Here is a 27,098-nt window from a genome sequence, read left to right on the forward strand (position 1 = left end):
ATCATGTATAAAACAATTGTTAGCAGGCAACAGTGTGACAGTTGGTCCCAATAACATTTTGAATTGATAAAATGTCAACAGGCTGTGTGGAATAAAAATATGTCCTGGTGTGTTTCTGATGTTGTACCTCCCATTTACCATGAACAATTTTGTCATCTAGCAGACGGCAGACACTCTCACCCTGAGCAACTTACTTTACACCAAATGCACTGAAATAAGGAAGCTGAAACAGCGGCATTCCGACATTTTTGTGTATGGTATCCTCTGCAATTTTTGGTATATGTATGTGTTGTGTAAAACGTTCATGTATTTTAAATTGTCACATAAAATAAAATCAAACCTAACCCAATACTAATATCCTATAAAAAAATGTTTTGGGTATAATTCCAGTATAAACTTGTGTATCCTCTCTGTATGTACACCCCTTAATGCTGTATGATCATACTAAGTAACAGTACCTTCCCTGTTGTTGTTCCCCCTGCCAGAGGAGGGTGCATCCTCCCAGCCCTGTGATGACACGTACTGCGGACCCTTCCCCGAGTCCGAGCCGGAGGTCAAGGCGGTTGCCAAGTTTCTGCGGAAGCACAAGAAGCGTGTCAAGGCCTACATCTCCATCCACGCCTACGCCCAAATGTTGCTCTACCCCTACTCCTATAAATACGCCACCATTCCTAACTTTAACTGTGTGGTGAGAGGCAGATCTGTGACCACAATCAATCAATGAATCAATGTTGTTGCAACACATATTGGAATTGAATAAATCATTGTAATGTAATGATTGTTTAACCCCTCTTACAGGAGTCAGCTGCACACAATGCAGTGACTGCCCTGTACTCTGCCTATGGAGTGAGGTATAGATATGGACCTGCCTCCACCACCCTGTGTGAGTAAAACATACTCTCTACTTCCTGATAATTACCTTACTTCAGCAGAACACTGGAAAACACTCCGAAAACTTTGATTGCATAATATTAAGATCAAATATTAGAATTCCTCCCATACACATGTTTACCTGTGGTAAAATCCCCTACTTGAATCCAAACTGTTTTATTTGATCTGACTCCAACAGATGTCAGCTCAGGCAGCTCCATGGACTGGGCCTATAGGAACGGGATCCCTTATGCCTTTGCCTTTGAACTGCGGGACACAGGCTACTTTGGCTTCCTGTTACCTGAAGCCCTGATCAACCCCACCTGCACTGAGACTATGAGAGCAGTGAAGACCATCTCATCAGGCCTACTGAAGAAGTGTGAGACAGGGATGCATGAGCTGGACAGGGAGAGATATCCATATCTTTGAGATATACAGACAATTATCTCTGCATCTGCTAGTAAATATCTACGGGCGGAGGGTTATTGTGTCAAAAAGGATTATGCAAGCCTTAAAGGGATAGTTTGGGATTTGATCTACTTACCTAGAGTGAGATTAAAATGTTTATGTATCTGCATGCAGTTTGAAAGAAGTTGCTAACTAGTGTTAGGGCAATTGCTAACTTGCTTTAGCGCAATGACTAAGTCTATGGGAACAGCTAGCATGCTAGCTGTTCCTATAGACTTCCAGTCATTGCGCTAATGCTAATTAGCATTGTCTCTTGAAATTATCTCTAACGTCCTTCATATTGGATGCAGATACATACAAATCCCGAGCTATCCCTTTAATGTTTACCCAAGAGTGGTCACACTCCCTTTTATGTCTGTATGTTAGAGGCTATAATAGTGGTACTTGAAAATGACCTCAAACAATTATTTAGAGGTCAGATGACATAACTTCACCTTGAACTAAAATAACTCGACTATTTACAAAGTGTACAGTGGACATAAGCACTTGAATGCCATTTTCAAGAGACTGATATTGCATTTCACAGCACTTTTTTAAAACCAAGACTTTCCCCTGAACTTACTGTTTTCACCCTTCAAAACTGCTCTATTTGTCTTCCAAATGTATTTGACATTAATTGCGGTAGAACATCAGCTTATTTAGCAAAGCAAATTTAGTTTATATGGTACAAACAACAAGAATGCCTGTAGTATCATTAAAGGGATTGTTCACCCAAATTACAAAATGACATATTGGTTTCCTTACCCTGTTAGCAGTCGATGGACAAGGTATGACAGCACTCGAAGTTTCAGTTTTGTTAAGCTGGCCAGTGTTTTGAAATACTAACTTTTATCTAATGCAAGTCAATGGTACATATATTAACATTTTCACGCTTCATGTCCAAGTCATCCTAAAGTATCAAAAATGTATTGTGTAACTCAATTAACTTACTAACAGATCATTTGGACATGAAGCGTGAAAATGCTAATATAGCTACCAGTGACTTGCAATAGATTTTTCCACTAATGCAAAAAAAGTTAGCATTTGAAACAGTGGCCAGTTATACAAAACCAAAGCATGGGTTGCTGTCATACCTTGTCCATAGACTGCTTAACTGGTGAGCAAATGTGTCATTTGAGGGAACTTTTCCTTTAACAAACTGCCTTCAAATGGACTTTACATCTCTTTATGCTTTTCAGTTGCTGACTTATATAGTCAGTGGTAAAGGACACATTTCTATTATTTTTTAAAGAGGAAATGTTTACTTTTGATAGAAAGTGCCCAGGACATTTACTGAATTGTAATAAACGGTATTTCATTTTTACGAGGTTGTCACATGTGGATACTTTCGTTGTCATTACTAACATTATACATATTTGAATAACATAGTTTGACGTAACAGGAGTGTAATATCATGTGTAACAGAGTTCACAAGGTCAAAAAAACATATTGGCTCAACCTCCTCCCAATCTTGTCTCTTGCAGTTTTTTTTGTTGAGAACTGTCTGCTTTTGTTATTTCCATAGAAATGAGCAAGTGTCTGTTTTCCCCTGTAAGTCTAGCTTGTTATTAATTCATTCTAACAAGACCCAGCATGCCGTGTTTCTGGGGCCCTGCAACTACACACTCATATACCACCCTGTTTAATCCAATCATTGTGTATTTGTGCAAACAGTTGCTGCCCACTCTCACAATTGACAAAGATTAATTTGGAGCAATTATTATTCCAATTTGATGTGGATGACAAAGATGACTTGGCACCAGATAGATCAGAGTTAGGTTTCTTTCTACTTCTAAAGTTGTTGTTCTCCCTCCCTCACCCCGCCACCCCAAAACACTCTTGGTCACAACACTAAATCATTAATGAAGAAGGATCCTTGTACTGAATGTTTTGTCTGTCTCTTAGCTAGACATCCTGTGTGTGTGTGAGAGACTGCATGTGTGAGACTAGTAAGAATGTAGTGGGATTGTTCCTCTTGCCTCCCACCTGGGTGTAAAGTGCTAGTAGTTGCTCTGGAAAAGCAACCGAGACACAGAGAGACGTTCATCTTCAAAATTGTCAGGTGATGTTCCAGTATTGACAGATTTAGAGATGTCAGGGTTTTTCCATTCCAGGTTTAAATAAAAGACTAAATGCTTTGCTACCACAATATTATTTCTCTATCATATAGTTTTTAACTGACGCAAAATGGTAAGGTAAGAGTGCAATTTCAATAGCAGCACTTTGTGTGCCAGTGAGCAAATCACAGCATTTAGCTTCAATTGTACTTCAGGTACTCTCTTCCATAGTGCCCCCCTTAGCTGACACTGCAGTTTTGGTTGCCTTTCACTTCTCAACAAGTAAACAACATCATGGCTCACTTTCAAGAGTGCAGCATCACCGTCCCTTTGGTGAAACGACTTGACTGCAGGGACCAAACAAAGGAAAAAGCTGGAGTAGTATTTGGTTCAAATCACATGAAATCAAAAATCACATCAAATTTGATTGGTTACATACATGTGTTTAGCAGATGTTTATTTTGGGTGTAGCGAAATGCTTGTACTTCTAGCTCCGACAGTGCAGTAATATCAAACAAGTAATATCTAGCAATTACACAACATATACCCAATACACACAAATCTAGCAAAGGAATGGAATTAAGAATATAAAAATATATGGTTGAGCAATGAATAAGATACAGTAGAATAGCATAGGATACAGTATATACATATGAGATGGGTAACACAAGATATGTAGACATTATTAAAGTGACTAGTGTTCCATTTATACAAGTGGACAGTGATTTCAAGTATATGTATCTAGGCAGCAGCCTCTATATGCTAGTGATGGCTGTTTAACAGTCTGATGGCCTTGAGATAGAAGATGTTTTTCAGTCTCTCGGTCCCAGTTTTGATGCACCTGTACTGACCTCGCCTTCTGGATGATAGTGGGGGTGAACAGGCAGGGGCTCAGGTGGTTGTTGTCCTTGATGATCTTTTGGCCTTCCTGTGAAATTGGGTGCTGTAGGTATCCTGGAGGGCAGGTTGTTTTTCCCCGGTTATGCATTGGGTAGACCGCACCATCCTCTGGAGAGCCCTGCTGTTGCAGGCGGTGCAATTGCTGTACCAAGCGGTGATACAGCCTGACAGGATGCTCTCGATTGTGCATCTGTAAAAGTTTGTGAGGGTTTTAGGTGACAATCAAAATGTCTTCAGCCTCTAGGTTGAAGAGGCGTTGTTGCGCCACACCACACTGTCTGTAGTGAGTGGACCATTTCAGTTTGTCAGTGACGTGCACGCCGAGGAACTTCAAGCTTTCCACCTTCTCCACTGCGGTCCCATCTATGTGGATGGAGCGTGCTCCCTCTGCTGTTTCCTAAAGTCCACGATCATCTCCTTTGTTGTGTTGACATTGAGTGAGAGGTTATTTTCCTGGCAGCACACTCCCAGAGACCTCACCTCCTCCCTGTAGGCTGTCTCGTCATTGTTGGTAATCAAGCACGTTAGTTGTGCTTAGTTTAATGAGTGTTTGTTAGATTAAACATTAAAAAATACATTTTGTTTTCATTTGTTGTTTTGTTTGATCATTTAGGGCCTTATGCAGGAAGTCTGATGTGTGCCTCATTGTGCAGGTGTTTTTCTTCGGGATGGCCCCCCTGTGATGTCAGATAGATCCCCTCTCTGAGTGGTCTGTCCAGGTAAGTGTCACCTCTGGTTGAGAGGACCCAGGGTTCTACAGAGTGCCCTTTAGGTTCCCCAGTAGGAGGTTGTCTTTAACCCAGCATGCCTTAGTAAAGGTGTCACAACACATGACCATTGCCTAGATGTGTATGACCTTATAATGTGAAAAATGGCCTTACAGTTCAATGTTACAGAATGGAGACTCACAGGTTCTTGTCAAGCTCTGCTGTTGATTTTATGTTTGATAGCCCCTTATTATTTACATGAAATATTACCAGAAATAATCCCAATACTTAACTAATCAATAGTTAAAAAAAAGACTATCTAAATATCATGGCTCTTAACCAGTGGTGTAAAGTAATGAAGTAAAAATACTTTAAAATACTACTCAAGTCATTTTGGGGGTATCTGTACTTTACTATATATTTTTACAACGTTTAATTTTACTTCACTACATTCCTAAAGAAAATAATGTAATTTTTACTCAATATATTTTCCCTGACCCCCAAAAGTATTTTGGATGCTTAGCAGAACAGGAAAACGGTCCAATTCACAAACTTATCAAGAGAACATCCCCACTGCCTCTGATCTGGCAGAATCCCTAAACACATGCTTCATTTGTAAATGTTGTCTGCGTGTTGTATTGTGCCCCTGGTTATCCTTAAATAAAATAAAATAATACAATTGTGCCATCTGGTTTGATGAACATAGCCAATTTGAAATTATTTATAGTTGTACTTAGTTGTATATTTTTGCAATTACATTAACTTTTGATACTTAAGTATATTTAAAACCAAATACTTTTAGACTTTTACTCAAGTAGTATTTTACTGGGTGACTTTCACTTTTACTTGAGTCATTTTCTATTAAGGTGTCTTTACTTTTTCTCAAGTATGAACGTAATATCATGGTTAGGTATACTATATTTATTAAAAAGGAGACCATCGTGCGCTCACAGAAGTTGCGTATACTATTCATATACCATTCACACACGCACATGGACAAACACGCACACGGACAAACACACACACAGCCCCTCGCTCTCTCTCTGTATTTCCGCTCCTTGAACCGCTGCCTGGATCATCCTGCTGCCTCACTGCGGCCAGTTTTAAAGTGCGTGACGTCGCTTCCTTTCAACATGGCGCAGCTAGGCAGGTTGCTAATGGAAATCTGAGGGATTTACCCCACCTTCTGTCTTTATTTATGTCTGTATGTTAGAGCAACTGCCGCTGTCATCTCGAACAGAATACATCGGTCTGAAACGACTGCTGCCCTTTGGACAGGCTCCTCGCCCTAATTCCGGTGCGTCATGTATGAGGGCAAAAAGACGAAAAACATGTTTTTAACAAGAGCTTTGGAGAAGATCCTGGCCGACAAGGAGGTTAAAAAGTCTCATCATTCACAATTGCGCAAAGCCTGCGAGGTGGCACTTGGTAAGTTCTGGCATTATCACAATCTGAGGTTGTCATTGATTTGCCCACGTCATACATCTCTGCTTATCCTGCTTGATAGGTTTTCGGCTGCTACAATGTCGCAAAAATCTTCATAGAATCTGTTGGCAACATTGTAGAGCTAAACGGGTTATGTGGCTTTTCGCCCGATAATTTAGGAGTTATTCTGGTGAAGGATGGGATATAAGTGTTGAATATACAACTATCGAGGTTGCATTATAGGATCGGAGATAATCATTGTTTAGTTACTATGTGAATACGGAAATGGTGCAAGTGACAGGGGTGGGTGCCTCCTTTGACATTTGCAAGCTGCTACACTAGTTTATTACGCATGTAACTGATAATTCAGCCCTTTTGAAATAAATAGACAGCTATTACCTGAAAGCAAACTGGCACTGTTATTATTACCAATGATACAACCTAATGGAACTGCATTTGTCTGCAAGTCATAGGCTGTAGGCTACGGCCACTCGTAGCCTCTATAGCTACAATTCTTCCTCCAAGAAGAAGAAGCTACCGACAATGTTAATTTCAAATGAATCATATTTCATTACATTGTTAGGAGATATGTGAAAATAATTTAGCCTCAACACTTTCACTTTTTCTGGTGGGATCTTGTGTGTCATACGAAGCAGTGTCTGTCTGCTCTGCTCTGGATATCCAGACTGCCCTGCGTGGCTGGAGAGGGAGTGGTGTTGAAAGAATGTGGCCTATCGCCTGGCAGTGAATGTTGGCGACTGTGGTATCTTTGGAGACTGGATCTGCGTTTATGTCCAGGTCTGGGTTGTCCCCAAAAACACCTGCACCACGGCGGGCAAGTGGCAGATACTTTTGGCCATGTAGTGTATGTTGACACCTGCTCGTCGAACATCTTATTCCAAAATCATGGGCATTAATATGGAGTTGGTCCCCCCTTGTTGCTATAACAGCCTCCACTCTTCTGGGAAGGCTTTCCTCTAGATGTTGGAACATTGCTGTGGGGACTTGCTTCCATTCAGCCACAAGAATATTAGTGAGGTCAGCCACTGATATTGGGCCTGGCTTGCAGTCGGCATTCCAATTCATCCCAGAGGTGTTCAATGGGGTTGAGGTCTGGACTCTGTGCAGGCCAGTCAAGTTCTTCCACACCAATTTCAACAAACCATTTCTGTATGGACCTCGCTTTGTGCACAGGGGCATTGTCATGCTGAAACAGGAAAGGGCCTTCCCCAAACTGTTGCCAAAAAGTTGGAAACACAGAATTGTCTAGAATGTCATTGTATGCTGTAGTGTTAAGATTTCCCTTCACTGGAACTAAGGAGCCTAGCCCGAACCATGAAAAACAGCCTCAGACCATTATTCCTTCTCCACCAAACTTTACAGTTGGCACTATGTATTCGGGCAGGAAGCGTTCTCCTGGCGTCCTCCAAACCCAGATTCGTCCGTCTGACTGCCAGATGGTGAAGCGTGATTCATCACTCCAGAGAACGAGTTTCCACTGCTCCAGAGTCCAATAGCGCAAGCTTTATACCACTCCAGCCGACGCTTGGCATTGTGCATGGTGATCTTAGGCTTGTGTGCGGCTGCTCGGCCATTGAAATCTATTTCATGAAGTTCCCAGATGAACAGTTCTTGTGCTCACGTTGCTTCCAGAGGCAGTTTGGAACTTGGTAGTGACTGTTGCAACCGAGGACAAGTTTTACGCGTTACGTGCTTCACTACTCTGCGGTCCCGTTCTGTGAGCTTGTGTGGCCTACCACTTCGTGGCTGAGCCGTTGTTGCTCCTAGACATTTCCACTTCACAATAACAGCACTTACAGTTGACCAGGGCAGCTCTAGTTGGAAAGAAATGTGATGAACTGACTTGTTGGAAAGGTGGCATTCTATGACGGTGCCACATTGAAAGTCACAGAGCTCTTCAGTAAGGCCATTATACTGACAATGCTTGTCTATGGAGATTGCATGGCGGTGTGCTCAATTTTAATACACCTGTCAGCAACCGGTGTAGCTGAAAAAGCCAAATCCACTCATTTGAAGGGGTGTCTACATACTTCTGTCTATATAGTGTATCATGTTACATTATCAGCATGGCATCATTCACACTCGCAGCAGGTGCATTAAGCAGAGGCTCGTCTTTACACTATAGCCTTACCTCCATTGGTCCTATGCCGGGTTGCTTTATGTTGGACATAGAAAGAGGAAGGCTCAACTACACTTTACGTGAATCATTTTCATCAGTCATGCAACTCAGAACAGGTTTTGTCCTGATAGTTTCTGGTCCGTGTCTCAACACCAGGAGGCCTTTTGGGATCAAGTTAGGCTCTCTTCTGCTCTACCAGTAATCTGACACTGCTGGTGAAACAAATTGGCCCACCTTTGTTGTTGAGCAGCCAGTGAGTCGAGCCTGTCTTTGTCTTACTGTACCTGTCTCAACGGTTTTGGGGGATAGGGAATGCACAATACTAGACTACATTGGTATTAGCCAATATGCAATGATATTATAATGTTATTACACTGTTAGTAACACCATTGAGTATTCACTACATGTCAGCATGTTTACTAAAACTTGCTCTTTTAATGTAAATGATCTGAACTATGATAATACAAATAGTTTATCAGACATCTTTGTATTCTTTCCCTATTGTCTTACATAGGCTACTGGGTTTATATGAGGATTAGGCTATGTACTTCCTGGAGTTGTGTGAGGTTATCTTAAGTAGGAGAAGAGTTCATAGTAGGAACAACGCTCCCCCTGCATTCATAAAGTGAATAGCCCAGATTAGTCAGAGCACCACAGTGTGTGGGTGTTTTAAGAGCCGTGAGTTTATCACTGCTTTATTATGCTGGAGGCCTGTGTCGTGGAGGCCTGTGTCGTGGAGGCCTGTGTCGTGGAGGCCTGTGTCGTGGAGGCCTGTGTCGTGGAGGCCTGTGTCGTGGAGGCCTCTGTGTCGTGGCCTATAAATATTACACATTCTAAAGGTGTGCCTGAATTCGTTGTTTTATTTTTATGATAACCAGCTGTGATTCTATTTAACCGCGTATTGGAGGCATGGATGGACATTTTGAAGGCTGCTCATCCTAAAACAATGAGAAACTTTGAGTCTGAAGTAACCACTTCCTGTCTAAACAACTGGGTGACCCATTACCAGTGACTTACATAATCTCTCCTCTTGCCTTGAGGCACAGAGACATCTCAGAGAGAATGCCATTACTTCCAGTCTACTGACCTCTCAATGACAGTCCCTCTGATCATGATACATTCAGTCCTCACTGTCCCCCTCATTGAGACACGTTGTACACACTTCCAAGACAATCCCAATCCCTACCTACTACCCCTAGTCCCCTACACGCTACCTCTAGTCCCATACACACTACCCCTAGTTCCCTACCTACTACCCCAGTTCCCTACCTACTACCCCTAGTCCCCTACCTACTACCCCTAGTCCCCTACACACTACCTCTAGTCCCCTACCTACTACCCCTAGTTCCCTACCTACTACCCCTAGTTCCCTACCTACTACCCCTAGTACCCTACCCACTACCCATTGTCCCCTAGCCCTAGTCCCCTACCCACTAGCCCTAGTCCCTTACCCACTAGCCCTAGTCCGCTAGCCCTAGTTCCCTAGCCCTAGTCCCCTATCCACTACCCCTAGTCCTCTACCCACTACCCCTAGTCCCCTACCCACTACCCCTAGTCCCCTACCCACTACCCCTAGTCCCCTACCCACTACCCCTAGTCCCCTACCCATTACCCCTAGTCCCCTACCCACTAGCCCTAGTCCCCTACCCACTAGCCCTAGTCCCCTACCCATTAGCCCTAGTCCCCTACCCACTACCCCTAGTCCCCTACCCACTACCCCTAGTCCCTACCCACTACCCCTAGTCCTCTACCCACTAGCCCTAGTCCCCTACCCACTAGCCCTAGTACCCTACCCACTAGCCGTAGTCCCCTACCCACTAGCCCTAGTCCCCTACCCACTAGCCCTAGTCCCCTACCCACTAGCCCTAGTCCCCTACCCACTAGTCCTAGTCCCCTACCCACTAGCCCTAGTCCCCTACCCACTAGCCCTAGTCCCTTACACACTAGCCCTAGTTCCCTACCCACTACACCTAGTCCCCTAGTCCCCTACCCACTTTTCCTAGTCCCCTAGTCCCCTAGCCATAGTCCCCTAGTCCCCTAGCCATAGTCCCCTACCCACTAGCCCTAGTCCCCTACCCACTAGCCCTAGTCCCCTACTCACTAGCCCTAGTCCCGTACCCACTTGCCCTAGTCCACTATCTACTAGCCTTATGCTGATACTGAATAGGCAGTGTTGTTCAAAGGCATTGCATGTTACAGCCCTATTTTAACTCTTCTTGTAGCTTTGTGATCTTCATTGTAACACTATCCAAGCATTTGTTTTGTTTTGATGAAAAACGTAAGTTGTCAGCCTTAGATTTAGTTTGTTCTCATTTTCACTGTGAACTTGACCTTTGCTGTTGTATAGGGATCCATCCTGCGTCAGCTTACATAGTGAAAGGTTCTCACATTGTCACAGAGGCAAAACAGTGACGGAAGCAGGAGTACATTCATCCTAAAATCAGAGTAGGAAGAGAGACTCTGGAGACATCAAAGATGCCTAGGTGCAGTAGCTGGCGCTGTCCTCCTATTCTGAGAATGCGGTTTATGGTCCATTTGATTCATGATGAATAAATAGTTTGCCCACACCGGGCTGACTTCCAAGTCCGTAACCAATATGTGATTTTTCTGCAGTGAGATAAATCAGCATATTTACATCCTCCTGAAAACAACCCCAAGTATTTTGGTGCTTGCAGTATGGACTAAATGGGCTAAAAAAAATATAACAGATGCTCTCTGTCACTCCATTGGAAGGTGAGGTAGAGATACCATAATGCTTGTAAACACCTACCTGACACTCTCCAAACAGTTACGGGGGAAGGGGAGGGGCTACTGTGTTGTTTTCAGACCAAGTTGTTGGATCAACTTTAAACCCAGACGTTGAGTCACGTGGAGGGAAGGAGCTGCCAGTCGCAGCGAGGTCAGGGCTCTTCCAGAGGTCAGAGCTCTTCCAGAGGTCAGGGCTCTTCCAGAGGTCAGGGCTCTTCCAGAGTTCAGTAGGGCCGCTGCACATTTCTCTCATTCCACAGTCCTCCGCTTTCCCAGCTCACTGCAGCCTGTGAATACATTCAGTCCGCACACACACAAGGGCCTGCTGCGGGGATATAGCAGTCTGTCCACAGTATATGCCTACACTGTGCAGTCTTATGCAGTCTTAATCTGGCTTATATACAGTGTATAGCCGTGTATAGCCGTGGTTTCATGAACTTGGTCATATCTAGGATACGTCACTCTGGAACCAGTACAATGTAGAGAATCATTGTACCATCCAAACCGCTGTGAAATATGTTTTCAATAACCCAAAATATAGTATTTTCAGCTGTTTGAAGCTGGTGTACAAAACCCAAAGTAAAATACGCAAAAACAAAACATAAGAACGGGAAGCATAGAAATAGGGTACATAGAACAGATATACCGCTTCTTACACTTGATGTCAATGAGAATGACAGATCTATAACTCACATTTCTATATGAATTTGGTCAGGTCGCCCAAAAATGTAGATATTGTAGCTTTAATGTTACTGAATCAAGACTGTATATATTATAACTATAGCAGTAACTACGAATCCTTTTAAATTAAGCTGTCACGTCCTGACCATAGAAAGCCTATATTTTCTATGGTAGAGTAGGTCAGGGCGTGACTAGTGATTTTAGTCGTTATTGTTCTGTATTGTTTTGGTGAGTTTCTATATTAAACATGTGGAACTCTGTGTACGCTGCGCCTTGGTCCGATCATCATTATTACGAAGAACGTGACAGAATATCCCATCACAACGGGACCAAGCAGCGTGCCCGGGAGGAGATGGCATCCTGGTCTTTGGTGGAGATCAGGGAGAGAATATCCTGGACTTGGGAAGAAATAATGGCAGGAGACAGGAGCCTGCCATGAAACCAGCGAAGGAGGGACAGCGACAAAGTCGGGGAGGAAGGCCACAGAAACCCCAATAAATGTTTTTGGGGGGGGGCACATGGAGCAGTCGGCAGAGCCGAGGAGTGAACCAGAGCCAGTCTGGGAGAAGAGGGAGAATTTGGAGGAGAGAGAAATGGGGCGGCAGCGTAGCCTAGTGGTTAGAGCGTTGGAGGAGTAGCCTAGTGGTTAGAGCGTTGGAGGAGTGAACCAGAGCCAGTCTGGGAGAAGAGGGAGAATTTGGAGGAGAGAGAAATGGGGCGAGTTCAAACCCCCGAGCTGACAAGGTACAAATCTGTCGTTCTGCCCCTGAACAGGCAGTTAACCCACTGTTCCCAGGCCGTCATTGAAAATAAGAATATGTTCTTAACTGACTTGCCTGGTTAAATAAAGGTTAAAAAAAATAAAAATAAAAATAAATAAAAAATGGGAGAGTTGTTGAGTTGGTGGAGGATGCACGGTATTTGCCCTAAGGAACGTGTTGTCAGTTTGGTGCCACCTGAGTCAGCTCCCCGTGCCTGCTCCTCGCGCTCGCCCTGAGGTGCATGTCACCAGTGTACTACCAATGCCGGCCCCACGCACCAGGCTTCCGGCGACAGTTCCCAGTCCAGAGCTTCCGGCGACAGTTCCCAGTCCAGAGCTTCCGGCGACAGTTCTCAGTCCAGAGCTTCCGGCGACAGTTCCCAGTCCAGAGCTTCCGGCGACAGTTCCCAGTCCAGAGCTTCCGGCGACAGTTCCCAGTCCAGAGCTTCCGGCGACAGTTCCCAGTCCAGAGCTTCCGGCGACAGTTCTCAGTCCAGAGCTTCCGGCGACAGTTCCCAGTCCAGAGCTTCCGGCGACAGTTCCCAGTCCAGAGCTTCCGGCGACAGTTCCCAGTCCAGAGCTTCCGGCGACAGTTCCCAGTCCAGAGCTTCCGGCCACAGTTCCCAGTCCAGAGCTTCCGGCGATGTTTAACAGTCCGGAACCTCCTGAGACGGTCCCGAACCTTCTGTGATGGTAAACGGTCCCGGAACCTCCAGTTCCATGGCCGGTGCCTTCCCCTGCGCCGATGCCCAGTCTAAGCACGGCGTCCAGTCCAGCTCCAAGGCCAGAGTCTTCTTCAGCGTTGGTGCCAAGTCCAGGCACAGCGTCCAGTCCTGCTCCATGGCTGGAGCTTTCCCCTGCGCCTAGGTCCAGTCCAGGCACAGTGTCCAGCCTGTGTCCATGGCTGGATCCGCAGGATGAGTGGGTACTTCGTCCCACACCAGAGCCGCCCCCGATGCTGGCGGATGAGCGGGTACTTCGCCCCCCACCAGAGCCGCCACCAACACTAGACACCCCCCCTAACCCTCCCTTTTTGTTTCAGGTTTTGCGGTCGGAGTCCGCACCTTTGGGGGGGGGGTACTGTCACGTCCTGACCATAGAAAGCCTATATTTTCTATGGTAGAGTAGGGCATGACTAGGGGTTTTAGTCTAGTTTATTATTTCTATGTGGGGTTCTAGGTTTATTTTCTATGTTGGGGTTTGGGCATGATTCCCAATTAGAGGCAGCTAGTATCGTTGTCTCTAATTGGGGATCATACTTAAGTTGTATTTTTTCCACCTGTGGGTTATGGGATATTGTTTGTGTGTAGTTGCCAGCGTGCGCTGCATTTGACTTCACGTTTCGTTATTGTTCTGTATTGTTTTGGTGAGTTTCTTTATTAAACATGTGGAACTCTGTGTACGCTGCGCCTTGGTCCGATCATCATTATTACGAACAATGTGACATAAGCAATGTGAGCTGAACCATAGTAGATCTCATTTCATTCATATGTTGCGGAAAAGAGGCGTGCAACACATTTCTAATATGCTGCTTAGGAACCTTCCCAAAAGTAAGGTTGACATGAACAACGTTATGGAGCAACTACTATGGCAAACTGTTTTCCTCCTGAGTGTGGATGGTAATGAAGATGAAGCTATATATAAGTATGAACAGAATATATGATGTAGTATTCAGGAAGAATGTGTGCGCTGATAGCAGAATACAATTCCTTAAAAGGCCTTCCGGGAATGTTTTTCTCTCCGAAAACTTTTAACAGCTATCTACAGCCTGTTATGGCCTATTTTTGTCACATATGTACTTTTGTCATTTGTTTTGCCACACCCAACCACACACGGTGGGTACATTTTATGTGGCCCTCAATCAGTCAAAGGAATTTCATGGACAATATTTGAATACTTGTTATTAACCATGTGTTTCCATATATTTATTGATTTGATTTGATTTCTTTACCCCTTTTTCTCCCCAGTTAATAGTTAGTCTTGTCCCATCGCTGCAACTCCCATACGGACTTGGGAGAGGCGAAGGTCGGGAGCCGTGCGTCCTCCAAAACACGACCCCGCCAAGCCGCACTGCTTCTTGACACACTGCTCGCTTAACCCGGAAGCCAGCTTAACCCGGAAGCCAGCTTAACCCGGAAGCCAGCTTAACCTGGAAGCCAGCTTAACCTGGAAGCCAGCTGCACCAATGTGTCGAAGGAAACACCGTACAGATGGCGACCGAAGTCAGCGTGCATGTGCCCGGCCACCACAATGAGTTGCTAGAGCAACACCCCTAACCAGGACAATGCTGGGCCAATTGTGTGCCGCCTCATGGGTCTCCCGGTCGCGGCCGGCTGCGACACAGCCCGGGATCGAACCGGGATTTGTAGTGATGCCTCTAGCACTGCGATGCAGTGCCTTAGACCGCTGCACTTCTCGGGAGCCCGTTTCCATTTATTTCACTCAAAGTTTGTTCTGAACAATTGTGGAGTATTGAGATGTATAATTCATGCCTAAGAGCAATGATCTGTGTGTATCCAATGTGGTGACGCAGGCTTCCAGGACAGAGCAGTTTTAACATTACCATCTGCCAACATGGTGATGAATATTCATCCAAGTGGGATGTTTTTGCCGGTCTGTAAAATCTAAGTTCAAACCAAAGGTAAACTGTGATGGTTGTCTCTGGTTGCATTCTGTAATAACATGTCATTTCAAGTTATTTATTGAAGGCACTGTACCAAGCCCACAAGTGTTAGATAGCAAAAACGTGCGCTGGCCACGTGGTCATTAGGGTCACCTTCCACTGGGAACAGTACACTTCTGGTCATTAGGCCCACTGAACATATGCCCTCATTAGGCCCACTGAACATATGCCCTCATTAGGCCCACTGAACATGATAAGCCCAATAAGGGATCCAAATTCTTATTGCAGCTTTTTCATTGCGACTCCCAAAGGACCATGTTCATCAGTCCACGGTAAGACAAATTATCTATAAATGGAGAAAGTTCACCTCTGTTGCTACTCTCCCTAGGAGTGGCCGTCCTGCAAAGATGACTGCAAGAGCACAGTGCAGAATGCTCAATGAGGTTAAGAAGAATCCTAGTGTGTCAGCTAAAGACTAACAGAAATCTCTGGAACATGCTAACATCTCTGTTGACGAGTCTACGATACGTAAAACACTAAACAAGAATGGTGTTCATAGGACACCACGGAAGAAGTCACTGCTGTCCAAAAAAAACACTGCTGCACGTCTGAAGTTTGTAAAAGTACACCTGGATGTTCCACAGCGCTACTGGCAAAATATTCTGTGGACAGATGAAACTACAGTTGAGTTGTTTGGAAGGAACACAACACTGTGTGTGGAGAAAAAAAGGCACAGCACACCAACATCAAAACCTCATCCCAACTGTAAAGTATGGTGGAGGGAGCATCATGGTTTGGAGCTGCCTCAGGACCTGGACAGCTTGTTATCATTGACGTAAAAATTAATTCCCAAGTTTATCAAGACATTTTGCAGGAGAATGTTAGGCTATCTGTACCCCAATTGAAGCTCAACAGAAGTTGGGTGATGCAACAGGATAATGACCCAAAACACAGAAGTAAATCAACAACAGAATGGCTTCAACAGAAGAAAATACGCCTTCTGGAGTGGCCCAGTCCTAGTCCTGACCTCAACCCGATTGATATGCTGTGGCATGACCTCAAGAGAGCAGTTCACACCAGACATCCCAAGAATATTGCTGAACTGAAACAGTTTTGTAAAGAGGAATGGTCCAAAATTCCTCCTGACCATTGATTGTGCAGGTCTGATCTGCAACTACAGAAAATATTTGGTTGAGGTTATTGCTCCCAAAGGAGGGTCAACCAGTTATTAAATCACATAATTGTTCCACCCTGCACTGGCAATGTTCACACGGTGTGTTCAATAAAGACATACAGTATAATTATACATACGTATAATTGTTTGTGTGTTATTAGTTTAAGCAGGCTGTGTGTGTGTGTCTATTGTGTGACCTAGATGAAGTTCAGATCAAATTTTATGACCAATTTATGCAGAAATCCAGGTTTTTCCAAAGGGTTCACATACTTTATCTTGCCACTGTATAAAGTAGACAACGTTTCATCATATTCCTAACATTAGGAAAATAAATTCAATAACCAAGGGGAGGCCTAGCCAAACATGGAATACCTAGCTGTATGAAGTTGAGACGCCAGGGAGCCAGTGCTACCAGAGCATGACTATGGATGAGAGAGTAAATTAGTGTTATTTTTACTTTCAGACTTCTGGAAATATTCACTGTTGCTCTGTTTCTCGCGTAAATGGAGACAGATCGGTGTGTGTGTGTGTGCGTGTGCGTTCTGTAATTTTTGGTTGCAACTTAAAATATGGAGTGAGTAAATTGTCCAAGACTTGGAGCACATGGACTGAAGTGCAGGCAAGTGTGTATGTGTGTGTGTGTTTGGGAATGGAGTCTGGCCAAGCCTGGCCTACCACAGGGTATTGTTTTTAGTGTGAATGTGGTGAGTTTAATTTGGTTTGCAGGCTGGCTCTCCCTCAGTGAGGAGCATATGTTGGGCTCTGGGCTGTCTAGAGCGAGAGAAGAGAAGAGGAGTGAGTGGATGGGATGGAAGGGGAGAAAAAATTAGAGGGGGGAGAGGAGAGAAGGGGGAGAGGAGAGAAGGGGAAGATGAGAAGGGGGAAGATGAGAAGGGGAGAGGAGAGAAGGGGAAGATGAGAGGAGGAGAAGGGGGAGAGAAGGGGAAGATGAGAGGAGGAGAAGGGGGAGAGAAGGGGAAGATGAGCGGAGGAGAAGGGGGAGAGGAGAGAAGGGGAAGATGAGAGGAGGGGAAGATGAGAGGAGGAGAAGGGGAGAGGAGGAGAAGGGGAGAGGAGGAGAAGGGGAGAGGAGAGAAGGGGGAGAGGAGAGGAGAAGGGGGAGAGGAGAGAAGGGGAGATGAGAGGAGGAGAAGGGGGAGATGAGAGGAGGAGAAGGGGGAGAGGAGAGGATGAGAAGGGGGAGAGGAGAGAAGTGGGAAAGGAGGAGGAGGGGAGTGGAGAGGAGAGAAGTGGGAAAGGAGGAGGAGGGGAGTGGAGAGGAGAGAAGAGAAGTGGGAAAGGAGGAGGAGGGGAGTGGAGAGTAAGGGAGAGGATACCGAGGAGAAGAGCTCTCTTTTTCTAGCCTAATCCACCCTAAACCACTGATTCCTATGATTACCAGTGTTCAATAGTGTTAAATAACATTAATATGTGAAAATAATATTTTTTGTGAACAAATATTTCATTTTGTTGTTAAAACAAGGTTGGTAGAAACATGTGAAAATAATTTTTAGAAATCTGTTGCAGCTCAAGTCTACTACAAAATTCTCAATGAAATGCTCTTTCTCTCTGGGCTTGCTGGCAGGCTAGCTAGGGAGCTAGCCAGCCAGCACACAATAATACAAAAGTCAATATCAGCATGTGAAGTAGCTAGTTAGCTTAAAACCGCCTATACAAACTGCAGTATCTCACTGAGTTCAACTTGCAGTTCGTCTCTGCCACTGAGCTATAAACGGCGTCTCTGCCCAGAGCGAGAGCAACGTGACCTTACTTTCCCACAGATACTTTTGAGGTGATGGGGAAACTCCGTTACAATCATATTAACGCACCTTGTGTACGTTGCACATAATTCGTCAATGGGTCGTGCGGTGCATTCTGGGTGATTCTGGGACAAGGACAAGCTCTCCTTCAAGGAGTGAATTGTAGTCAAAAAAGTAGCATGGATTTCGTGAACAAGAAGTACAACACTGCAAATATTTTCCAAGATGTGAGATAATGAACTTGTTCTCTGTAATATCATTTAGCTTTGGAATTGTGAGATTACGTACTTTTGAGGAAAATAGGCAGGTTTCTCTACTCATACCCTGACTTTGAGAAGGGATTGCGTGATGATTAGCTTAGTAACTGCATGATGCAGCGTGACAATGTGAATGCGATGGGTCGACAGTCAGTGGGTGGGGCGTTTCTCCATTCATTGCCCAATGGGATTCCTATCTCCTCCTTTCTGTATCATCTCTGTTTCCCACAGACACACAGGGCCCATTGCGACATGGTACTTGAAGGAGAAACTGAGTTGAATAATTTGGTACACTGTTTAGATTGAGCACATTAAGCAAACTATTGACTTTGTCATGATGATATAAACAGATGGATGTGTTCTAGACACGCCCATACCATCTATTGGCTGATTTGGGGTGCTGGTAATTGTTTTAAAAGCGTTATAAAATGTGATAATGTGTTATCCCCTATCTCCAGTGATGATAATTATGTAGCTATGACGCGTTCCTAGACGATTTCCTGATTTTCACAGACGGACCACTCAGAAGTTAAATCATGGAATCGTTTATTTTACCCATTAACAGAACATAGTCTTTCTCCAAATTGACAGGAGTTTCCTGATTTTTATTTCTGGATGTGGATTATCCCTTTAACTGCTCATATAGGCAGATAATCGCGCCACAGACAGACAGCTTAGTAGTTTAATTGTAGACCCAGTAGACACCCCATGGTGCACTCCTGTCTCTGCCCCACCAGGCTGTGTGCAGACAGGCAGCTTAGCTCAGATGTAAGCTAGCAGGTTCATTACTACTCACATCATTAGCAGGGAGAAAGTCAACCTCTTATAGCCCAAACTAGACCTGATAATGAAATGAACAAGTTGGGAGGAAATTTAGCTAATACTCTACAGTTCCTCTATGTTGGGTTTTTCTGTATCGCACCTGTCAAAATATTTTGTTACACTGATACCCCAAACATCCATAATACATGAATGATCCGTGCAAATGCCTCATTCAATATAAGGAGAGGTGATGAAATAATGATGTTTCAGCAGCCAACAAAGAGATGAACGGAGGGAATATTCTCCTCTTTCTCTTGTCATTTGGTGGTGTTGGAAGAGTTAAGATGCTGATATTTATGCAGATCCTGCCATCTGTGTGCATCTGAGGTGGGCTGATACAAAGCTAACGAGTTACCATACATCACCCTAACTAAAGGAGATGGTGAGAGAGGAGGATCAGGAAGGGAGGGAGGGACTGAATGGTGAAGAAAGAGGGATGGAGGAAGGGAGAGCGAGTAAGAGAAAATTGAGGGAGAGAAGAAAGGAGGGTACTGACATATAGAGAGCAAGTGAGGGAGGGAGAGAGAGAAAGAGTAATTGAGATAAACAGAGAGAGATGCCAGCCTGGGCCCCATACTGAGCAGGTTTGAAGGAGTAGGTGGTTGATGAGAGTTGGCCCTTTGGATTCCTGATCAAAAACAAAGACCTCAATAACTGTGTAATAATCAAGGCCTGGTGCAGCAGAAAACCATCTCCCATCTCTCCACTATGGCAGTCAGTCAGTGTAGTGATTCCCAGCATGATTAGACAGGGGCTTTAGCAGGCCTGCGTGAGTAGGCTGGAGGCCCGGGAGTCCATGGGGCTCCAGGCCCACAACACACATTAGGTAGTCCAGACAACCTCTGGTAGCCAGGGTTTCCTGCCTCTCCACTCTTCTCCTCTCCCAAATTTAATTACCGCAGTGCAATCTTTCCTTTGACCCAACACAATGGAAATGTCAGGGGGCTGACTTTCCCCTGGTTCGCCATGACAGCTGCAGCTGCCCTCTGTTTACCGATGCTCAGGGGAGAGATTGAGTTGGAGGTTGCCACCTACAAACAGATTTAGGATCGGATTACTCAACCCTGGTCCTAATGTTAAGCTTCATTGTGTGAGATAATACACAGCCAAAAGTATGTGGACACCTGCTCATCGAACATCTCCTTCCAAAATCATGGGCATTAATATGGAGTTGGTCCCCCCTTGTTGCTATAACAGCCTCCACTCTTCTGGGAAGGCTAGACGTTGGAACATTGCTGGGGGGACTTGCTTCCATAACAGCCTCCACTCTTCTGGGAAGGCTTTCCTCTAGACGTTGGAACATTGCTGGGGGGACTTGCTTCCATAACAGCCTCCACTCTTCTGGGAAGGCTTTCCTCTAAACGTTGGAACATTGCTGGAGGGACTTGCTTCCATTCAGCCACAAGAGCATTAGTGAGGTCGGGCACTGATGTTGGGCGATTAGGCCTGGCTCACAGTCGGTGTTCCTATTTGTATTTATTATGGAACCCCATTAGCTGCTGCAGTTACACAATTTTAAAAACATTACAATACATTCATAACAGATTTCACAACACACTAAGTGTGTGCCCTCAGGCCCCTACTCCACTACCACATATCTACAACACACTAAGTGTGTGCCCTCAGGCCCCTACCCACTACCACATATCTACAACACACTAAGTGTGTGCCCTCAGGCCCCTACTCTACATATCTACAACACATACTCTACTACCACATATCACAACACACTAAGTGTGTACCCTCAGGCCCCTACTCCACTACCACATATCTACAACACACTAAGTGTGTGCCCTCAGGCCCCTACTCCACTACCACATATCTACAACACACTAAGTGTGTGCCCTCAGGCCCCTACTCTACTACCACATATCTACAACACACTAAGTGTGTGCCCTCAGGCCCCTACTCCACTACCACATATCTACAACACACTAAGTGTGTGCCCTCAGGCCCCTACTCCACTACCACATATCTACAACACACTAAGTGTGTGCCCTCAGGCCCCTACTCTACTACCACATATCTACAACACACTAAGTGTGTGCCCTCAGGCCCCTACTCTACTACCACATATCTACAACACACTAAGTGTGTGCCCTCAGGCCCCCTACTCTACTACCACATATCTACAACACACTAAGTGTCCCCTCAGGCCTCTACTCCACTACCACATATCTACAACACACTAAGTGTGTGCCCTCAGGCCCCTCCACTACCACATCTACAACACACTAAGTGTGTGCCCTCAGGCCCCTCCACTACCACATATCTACAACACACTAAGTGTGTGCCCTCAGGCCCCTACTCCACTACCACATATCTACAACACACTAAGTGTGTGCCCTCAGGCCCCTACTCTACTACCACATATCTACAACACACTAAGTGTGTGCCCTCAGGCCCCTACTCTACTACCACATATCTACAACACACTAAGTGTGTGCCCTCAGGCCCCTACTCTACTACCACATATCTACAACACACTAAGTGTGTGCCCTCAGGCCCCTACTCCACTACCACATATCTACAACACACTAAGTGTGTGCTCTCAGGCCCCTACTCCACTACCACATATCTACAACACACTAAGTGTGTGCCCTCAGGCCCCTACTCCACTACCACATATCTACAACACACTAAGTGTGTGCCCTCAGGCCCCTACTCTACTACCACATATCTACAACACACTAAGTGTCCCCTCAGGCCTCTACTCCACTACCACATATCTACAACACACTAAGTGTGTGCCCTCAGGCCCCTACTCCACTACCACATATCTACAACACACTAAGTGTGTGCCCTCAGGCCCCTACTCCACTACCACATATCTACAACACACTTAAGTGTGTGCCCTCAGGCCCCTACTCTACTACCACATATCTACAACACACTAAGTGTGTGCCCTCAGGCCCCCTACTCTACTACCACATATCTACAACACACTAAGTGTGTGCCCTCAGGCCCCTACTCTACTACCACATATCTACAACACACTAAGTGTGTGCCCTCAGGCCCCTACTCCACTACCACATATCTACAACACACTAAGTGTGTGCTCTCAGGCCCCTACTCCACTACCACATATCCACAACACACTAAGTGTGTGCCCTCAGGCCCCTACCCCACTACCACATATCTACAACACACTAAGTGTGTGCCCTCAGGCCCCTACTCTACTACCACATATCTACAACACACTAAGTGTGTGCCCTCAGGCCCCTACTCCACTACCACATATCTACAACACACTAAGTGTGTGCCCTCAGGCCCCTACTCTACTACCACATATCTACAACACACTAAGTGTCCCCTCAGGCCTCTACTCCACTACCACATATCTACAACACACTAAGTGTGTGCCCTCAGGCCCCTACTCCACTACCACATATCTACAACACACTTAAGTGTGTGCCCTCAGGCCCCTACTCTACTACCACATATCTACAACACACTAAGTGTGTGCCCTCAGGCCCCCTACTCTACTACCACATATCTACAACACACTAAGTGTGTGCCCTCAGGCCCCTACTCTACTACCACATATCTACAACACACTAAGTGTGTGCCCTCAGGCCCCTACTCCACTACCACATATCTACAACACACTAAGTGTGTGCTCTCAGGCCCCTACTCCACTACCACATATCCACAACACACTAAGTGTGTGCCCTCAGGCCCCTACCCCACTACCACATATCTACAACACACTAAGTGTGTGCCCTCAGGCCCCTACTCTACTACCACATATCTACAACACACTAAGTGTGTGCCCTCAGGCCCCTACTCCACTACCACATATCTACAACACACTAAGTGTGTGCCCTCAGGCCCCTACTCTACTACCACATATCTACAACACACTAAGTGTGTGCCCTCAGGCCCCTACTCCACTACCACATATCTACAACACACTAAGTGTGTGCCCTCAGGCCCCTACTCCACTACCACATATCTACAACACACTAAGTGTGTGCCCTCAGGCCCCTACTCCACTACCACATATCTACAACACACTAAGTGTGTGCCCTCAGGCCCCTACTCCACTACCACGTATCTACAACACACTAAGTGTGTGCCCTCAGGCCCCTACTCCACTACCACATATCTACAACACACTAAGTGTGTGCCCTCAGGCCCCTACTCCACTACCACGTATCTACAACACACTAAGTGTGTGCCCTCAGGCCCCTACTCCACTACCACATATCTACAACACACTAAGTGTGTGCCCTCAGGCCCCTACTCCACTACCACATATCTACAACACACTAAGTGTGTGCCCTCAGGCCCCTACTCCACTACCACATATCTACAACACACTAAGTGTGTGCCCTCAGGCCCCTACTCCACTACCACATATCTACAACACACTAAGTGTGTGCCCTCAGGCCCCTACTCTAATACCACATATCTACAACACACTAAGTGTGTGCCCTCAGGCCCCTACTCCACTACCACATATCTACAACACACTAAGTGTGTGCCCTCAGGCCCCTACTCTACTACCACATATCTACAACACACTAAGTGTCCCCTCAGGCCTCTACTCCACTACCACATATCTACAACACACTAAGTGTGTGCCCTCAGGCCCCTACTCCACTACCACATATCTACAACACACTAAGTGTGTGCCCTCAGGCCCCCTACTCCACTACCACATATCTACAACACACTTAAGTGTGTGCCCTCAGGCCCCTACTCTACTACCACATATCTACAACACACTAAGTGTGTGCCCTCAGGCCCCTACTCTACTACCACATATCTACAACACACTAAGTGTGTGCCCTCAGGCCCCTACTCTACTACCACATATCTACAACACACTAAGTGTGTGCCCTCAGGCCCCTACTCCACTACCACATATCTACAACACACTAAGTGTGCTCAGGCCCCTACTCCACTACCACATATCCACAACACACTAAGTGTGTGCCCTCAGGCCCCTACTCCACTACCACATATCTACAACACACTAAGTGTGTGCCCTCAGGCCCCTACCCACTACCACATATCTACAACACACTAAGTGTGTGCCCTCAGGCCCCTACTCCACTACCACATATCTACAACACACTAAGTGTGTGCCCTCAGGCCCCTACTCCACTACCACATATCTACAACACACTAAGTGTGTGCCCTCAGGCCCCTACTCCACTACCACATATCTCTACAGGCCCCTACTCCACTACCACACAACACACTAAGTGTGTGCCCTAAGTGTGTGCCCTCAGGCCCCTACTCCACTACCACATATCTACAACACACTAAGTGTGTGCCCTCAGGCCCCTACTCCACTACCACATATCTACAACACACTAAGTGTGTGCCCTCAGGCCCCTACTCCACTACCACATATCTACAACACACTAAGTGTGTGCCCTCAGGCCCCTACTCCACTACCACATATCTACAACACACTAAGTGTGTGCCCTCAGGCCCCTACTCCACTACCACATATCTACAACACACTAAGTGTGTGCCCTCAGGCCCCTACTCCACTACCACATATCTACAACACACTAAGTGTGTGCCCTCGCCCCTACTCTACTACCACATATCTACAACACACTAAGTGTGTGCCCTCAGGCCCCTACTCCACTACCACATATCTACAACACACTAAGTGTGTGCCCTCAGGCCCCTACTCACTACCACATATCTACAACACACTAAGTGTGTGCCCTCAGGCCCCTACTCCACTACCACATATCTACAACACACTAAGTGTGTGCCCTCAGGCCCCTACTCCACTACCACATATCTACAACACACTAAGTGTGTGCCCTCAGGCCCCTACTCCACTACCACATATCTACAACACACTAAGTGTGTGCCCTGCCCTCAGGCCCCTACTCCACTACCACATATCTACAACACACTAAGTGTGTGCCCTCAGGCCCCTACTCCACTACCACATATCTACAACACACTAAGTGTGTGCCCTCAGGCCCCTACTCCACTACCACATATCTACAACACACTAAGTGTGTGCCCTCAGGCCCCTACTCTACTACCACATATCTACAACACACTAAGTGTGTGCCCTCAGGCCCCTACTCCACTACCACTATCTACAACACACTAAGTGTGTATCTACACCACATATCACACACACTAAGTGTGTGCCCTCCCCCTACTCCACCCACATATCTACAACACACTAAGTGTGTGCCCTCAGGCCCCTACTCCACTACCACATATCTACAACACACTAAGTGTGTGCCCTCAGGCCCCTACTCCACTACCACATATCTACAACACACTAAGTGTGTGCCCTCAGGCCCCTACTCCACTACCACATATCTACAACACACTAAGTGTGTGCCCTCAGGCCCCTACTCTACTACCACATATCTACAACACAAAATCCATGTATATGTGTGTATATTCATGTGTCTCTGCCTATTTTGGTGTTGTTTCACAGTCCCCGCTGTTCCATAAGGTGTATTTTTATCAGTTAAAAAAAATCAGATTCTACTGCTTGCATCAGTTACCATGTAGTCATGGATCTATGTAGTTATGTGCGCCTCCCATAGTCTGCTTTGGACTTGGGGACTGTGAAGAGACCTCTGGTAGCATGTCTTGTGGGGTATGCATGTCTGTCTGAGCTGTGTGCTAGTTGTTTAAACAGAGAGCTCGGTGCTTTCAACATGTCAATACCTCTCACAAATACAAGTAGTGATGAAGTCCATCTCTCCTCCACTTTGAGCCAGCAATGCTTTTAGTGTTTTACATATTTAGGGCTAACTTATTCCTTGCCACCCACTCTGAAACTAACTGCAGCTCTTTAAGTGTTGCGGTCATTCCAGTCGCTGTAGTAGCTGACGTGGATGGTGTTGAGTCATCCGCATACATAGACACACTGGCTTTACTCATAGAGACACTAGCTTTACTTTACTCTAAATGAGTGCTTATTAGTAACTGGGTTAAGCAATTTCATAAGTGTGTCAAGTGCAACGTCTGTTTGCTCCTTATTACACCTCACGGACCAACAAATATTCTTTACATCAACAACATAGGAATCACTACAAAACTTATTGTATGACCTCTTATACACTATATTAGGCCCAGCCTTTGGAACTTTGCTTTTCCTAGATATGGCTACTATATTGTGATCACTACATCCGATGGATCTGGATACTGCTTTCAAGAACATTTCTACAGCATCAGTAAAGATGTAATCAATAGATGTTGTTGATTTCATTCCTGTGCTGTTTGCAATGACCCCGGTAGGATAACTGATAACCTGAATCAGGTTGCAGGCACTGGTTACAGTTTGAAGCTTTTTCTTGAGTTGGCAGCGTGATGAAAGCCAGTCAATATTTAAATCCCCCAGAAAATATACCTCTCTGTTGATATCACATACATTATCAAGCATTTTACACGTTATCCAGATACTGACTCTTAGCACTTGGTGGTCTATAGCAGCTTCCCACCAGAATGGGCTTTAGGTGAGGCAGATGAACCTGTATTTAGAATGAGATCCTCTCTAATCTTTACAGACATCTGGTTCAGAATATAAACAGCAACACCTCCACCACTGGCATTTCTGTATTTTCTGTAAATGTTATAACCTTGTTACTACCACTGTATCATCAAAGGTATTATCTAAGTGAGTTTCAGAGATGGTCAGAATAAGAATGTCATCTTTTACTAGCAAGTTATTAATTTAGTTTCTTAAGCTACATATGTTGACGTGGGCTATTTTGAGCACTTTT

The 27,098-nt window shown here is 45.4% G+C and overlaps 2 protein-coding genes across 2 annotated transcripts in view; both read left to right on the forward strand.

Moving 5' to 3' along the window:
• Nucleotides 1-2,641, forward strand: part of LOC115104923 (carboxypeptidase A6) — a 40,676-nt gene extending 38,035 nt beyond the window's left edge. Inside the window, exons 9-11 of the mRNA XM_029626336.2 lie at nucleotides 486-688; nucleotides 799-883; nucleotides 1,070-2,641. Coding sequence (XP_029482196.1) covers nucleotides 486-688; nucleotides 799-883; nucleotides 1,070-1,299 — 518 coding nt within the window. The 3' untranslated portion in view covers nucleotides 1,300-2,641. The remainder of the gene's footprint in view (nucleotides 1-485; nucleotides 689-798; nucleotides 884-1,069) is intronic.
• A 3,408-nt stretch (nucleotides 2,642-6,049) lies between these two features.
• The window catches only part of LOC115104924 (brefeldin A-inhibited guanine nucleotide-exchange protein 1-like), a 108,123-nt gene continuing 87,074 nt past the window's right edge, over nucleotides 6,050-27,098 (forward strand). The window contains exon 1 of the mRNA XM_065006989.1: nucleotides 6,050-6,409. Coding sequence (XP_064863061.1) covers nucleotides 6,286-6,409 — 124 coding nt within the window. The 5' untranslated portion in view covers nucleotides 6,050-6,285. The remainder of the gene's footprint in view (nucleotides 6,410-27,098) is intronic.

The sequence above is a fragment of the Oncorhynchus nerka genome, linkage group LG22 (genome assembly GCF_034236695.1).
Source record: "Oncorhynchus nerka isolate Pitt River linkage group LG22, Oner_Uvic_2.0, whole genome shotgun sequence".
Classification (NCBI taxonomy): domain Eukaryota; kingdom Metazoa; phylum Chordata; class Actinopteri; order Salmoniformes; family Salmonidae; genus Oncorhynchus; species Oncorhynchus nerka.